Source organism: Apis dorsata, unplaced genomic scaffold (genome assembly GCF_000469605.1).
Source record: "Apis dorsata unplaced genomic scaffold, Apis dorsata 1.3 scaffold_73, whole genome shotgun sequence".
Lineage (NCBI taxonomy): Eukaryota > Metazoa > Arthropoda > Insecta > Hymenoptera > Apidae > Apis > Apis dorsata.
This window is the reverse complement of record NW_006263371.1, coordinates 1378909-1382477: the sequence shown is the minus strand read 5'-3', so window position 1 is coordinate 1382477 and position 3569 is coordinate 1378909. Positions and strand designations below refer to the sequence as shown.

At 39.1% G+C, this 3569-nt stretch overlaps 1 protein-coding gene across 1 annotated transcript; it reads left to right on the top strand.

Annotated features, from left to right (window-relative positions):
* Window positions 1-2660: 2660 nt before the first annotated feature.
* Window positions 2661-3292, top strand: LOC102677553 (pupal cuticle protein-like). Its single transcript, XM_031507983.1, has 2 exons — window positions 2661-2699; window positions 2896-3292. The coding sequence occupies exons 1-2, from the start codon at window positions 2676-2678 to the stop codon at window positions 3289-3291; spliced, it is 420 nt and encodes a 139-aa protein (XP_031363843.1). The 5' UTR covers window positions 2661-2675; the 3' UTR covers window position 3292.
* The last annotated feature ends 277 nt before the right edge of the window (window positions 3293-3569 follow it).

The following is a 3569-nucleotide window of genomic DNA, read 5'->3' as shown; positions in this document are numbered from 1 at the left end:
AAAAAAAAAAAAAAAAAAATGGCGAGAAAATCGCCAGGAAAGAATCGTGTCACGTGGGCACGGTGGCAATCGACTCAAGATCGGTCGATACGTCGAACAAAAGCCCTTTCCACGGGATTCCAGAGGATCTCGTCACGCGGCGTTGTTTTTAATCGGCGGTTATCGACACCGACACCAGTTAAAGAACCGCGTTTAACGATCGTGCCGTTAATTAGTAGGTTGCGTGGGTGGTGGCGCTCGTGCAAGAGGAGCTTAGAGTAAAAGGTAACGATGCGAACCTTGGAGCAAATTTATATAGTATAGATGAATAAGTATTTCGCGAAAGAACATTTTTGGAGAAAATTTAACTGCTGTACTGGAAATACTGTGTGTATATATGTATATACATTAACTATATCGACTTTTTGATAAAATTTTGAGATACAGGATGCAATCAAAAAGATAAAATGTGAACTTGTTTTAAAATTTTAATTAAAAGTTTTAAACTTAACTAAATACGCGTTAATTAAATGTGCCAATTGAAAGGAGAATCGTGAAATGCTTTTAAAGAGGTCAGAAACTCCGCAATAATAGTTAATAATTGATAATTAATAATTAAAAAAAAAGAGAGAATACGATTTAAGTAAAAAGATCATTATATTATAGATATTTATAATATCGATGAGCGTTTTAATAAAATTCTTTAAAAATATTCATACAGGTAAAATAAAGTTAATAACGTAATAACGTCAATATGATTTTAATCGAACCATTCGTTGGAAATCCGAGACAACGTGGCTTCCTCCTTCCTGATCCAGGATTATTCTGGAACATTATGGGACGATTAGGCGTGTCACTAACCCGGTATACATTTGCCTGGACGAGGCCAGGGACGGTTATCGACAGGGAATGCCTGTTGCACGTATCGAGCATCGACATTCACTCGATTATTAACGCTGCTGTGCACCCAGTAGCGGATGTCATAAAAGACGGACAAGATTTCGTGTCGAATGACATTCGTACTAGACAAAAAATTTAAAAGACTTTGATTGATACATTGATACATCCGTATCGAAAAAGGATTAATCCAGTTTTATGATATATGATTAATGGAAAACGACGTTTTGATGAAGATATATTAAAGAATTGTCAAAGAAAAATATCTGATATTTGATGGATGAGATTTTGTAGATAAATAAAGTAACAAATTTATTAATTATCGTTAATATATTTTATTATTATCTATAACTATAATTATTATCATTCTTGACTATATGTATATCATTTATAAGTAAAATAATTTTTTAATAATTTTTTAATTCAAATATTCGATTATTACAATAAAAGATTTAAATCTTGCTAATGGTTATCGATTCTTGCCTCATATTCTAGGAGTAATAATACTGTGATTACTGTGATTGATAGGTTCGGATAGAGTCATTAAAATAATCCACGTTAAATAGAAATGTCAGATAGAATAATCTTATTAAAGTTAGATTTAAACCTCGATCTCCGAGGATACAGTAAAAAGTGTTAAAAATTTTTTTCGAAGCATTTCTCGAATATATTATAATTATTTCCCTTTTCATTCTTTTTTTCATTTCATTATTTCTCATAACTCACATTGACATTGGCCATTAAACGATTAACATCATTGCTTTAATCACATTCGCGTTTCTAACATATCATAAATCTCGATTGCTCAATCATCTTGTCACTTCGTCTGAAATCTTTTTTCTCGTCATGGTTCCTCAAGTTCTTTCGTCTTCCGTCATCCGTGCGTGAAATTCGTCTGGTTTTCACGGAATCTCGGTATCAATTACCCAATATTTCCACCACTGTTGTCGCCACTTGTTTCGCGACAATTCTATTTTTACAATTTAGCAACGACACTCTGTCATTGCGCAAGCGCAATAACGATACACGCATCGCAAGGAAAAATCTGTTTACGCTTGTTCAATCAAAATTGAATTGCGCGTTCATCAGCTACGTCTCCTTTCGCCATTTTAATCGGTAGCGGAATAATCTCTGGGAATGATATTCCATCGTAATGAACTTGTCCCAATTAGGCCGTGGACGCTCGTTAGAAATGATTGTTCGAGCGTTGGCTGTCATTGTTTCGCAAAGTGTAATTGCTCGCCAGTCTTATTATAAGAATTTCAGGCGTAGCGATACGTGATGGAATCTGCGTCGAATTTGCATCGAACCTTCGAGGATCTCTTTTATTGCCCATAAAAGAAGAAAAAAGGAAAAAGAATCGCGTGGAATTGGGAAACAGATTTCATGAAAGTTTGTTAGACCAAGCTACATAGATTATATATCATTCGTGTCGAAGAAAACATCCCTCTTCCTCACCCTCTCCTAAAATGAAAAAACCCTTCGTCTTCTTCTCATCGTATCAGATTGGCGCAACATTCCGCCCATTTCTTCGTCCATTAGCATCTCGTTTCACTCCCCTCTTCCCCCCGATCGACTCTTTTCCCGCGTTGCCAAACAGAAACGCCTCTCCCCCACCCCTTATTATGTGAAAATCAAGCGGAACGCGTGTGCGACCGCTAATATTTCACGTACACGTTTGCACCGTTCGCTTGTTCACCAGGCAGCCATCAGGTGGGCGCCCGTAATTGTTCCACGACTATATAAGGTGTACCGCGGCCCGTTCGACCGGCAGAAAAGCATCAGGTCGTTGGTGGATCATGGCTAACACGAGACTCCTCCTCGTGAGTAACGATCGACGAGATTCTTTTCGTCCATTTTCCATGGATAGCGGTTGTTATCGCCGTAGTTGGTTCTAGGACTAATAATAGGATAATATTTAAAGAGTAGCAGAGGAAGAGGAGTAGAGATTGAGAAAATCATCTGATCGATAAGAAGTAATAATATTCTAATAATAATAATAATATTATTCGTTTTCAGCTCACGTTCTCGTGTCTCATCCTCGCAGCATCCTGCGGGGCGGGCTACGCCCCCTACGGGGCACCGTATCACGGCCCACCGGCGCCGTTGGCTCACGACGGGAGAGTGATCGACACACCGGAAGTGGCTCACGCCAAAGCGGTCCACCTGGCTACTCACGCGGCGGAAGCCGCCAAGGCATCTCCCTCGACCGGTTACGACGATTACGACGGGAAATACGAAGGGAACGGCGTTTACGTGGCCGGTCAGAGCTTGTACTACGGACCCCCGGCACCGTTGGCCCACGATGGGAGAGTGGTCGACACACCGGAAGTAGCGCACGCCAAGGCCGCGCACCTGGCGGCCCACGCGGAACAGATTTCGAAAATAGCCCCATACCAGAAGGCACATTGGTGAACGAGATGAGAGATTGATGAGGGAATCGTGGAGAGGGAGGGAAGATCAGGATCTTTTTCGATTTGCGTGGAATCTTTTCTTTTTTTTTTTTTTTCTTTTAGAATCAATTGGGATATTTTTTTGGAGATTATCTTGCGTTGTTTTTAATTCTGTGAAAGGGAAATAATGGAATGTAATGGGAAATTGTTTTGCGAATTTGGAGAAAGAGGGAGATATAGATTATGGATTGTAATGGATGATGTATAATTTGTTATGTTATATATATATATATTGATTAA

Excerpts from the sequence above, each read along its gene's own strand:
- LOC102677553 (XM_031507983.1), top strand. The coding sequence starts at position 2,676 with ATGGCTAACACGAGACTCCTCCTC. Across the intron at positions 2,700-2,895 it reads CTAACACGAGACTCCTCCTC|CTCACGTTCTCGTGTCTCAT; the intron begins GTGAGTAACGAT and ends ATTCGTTTTCAG.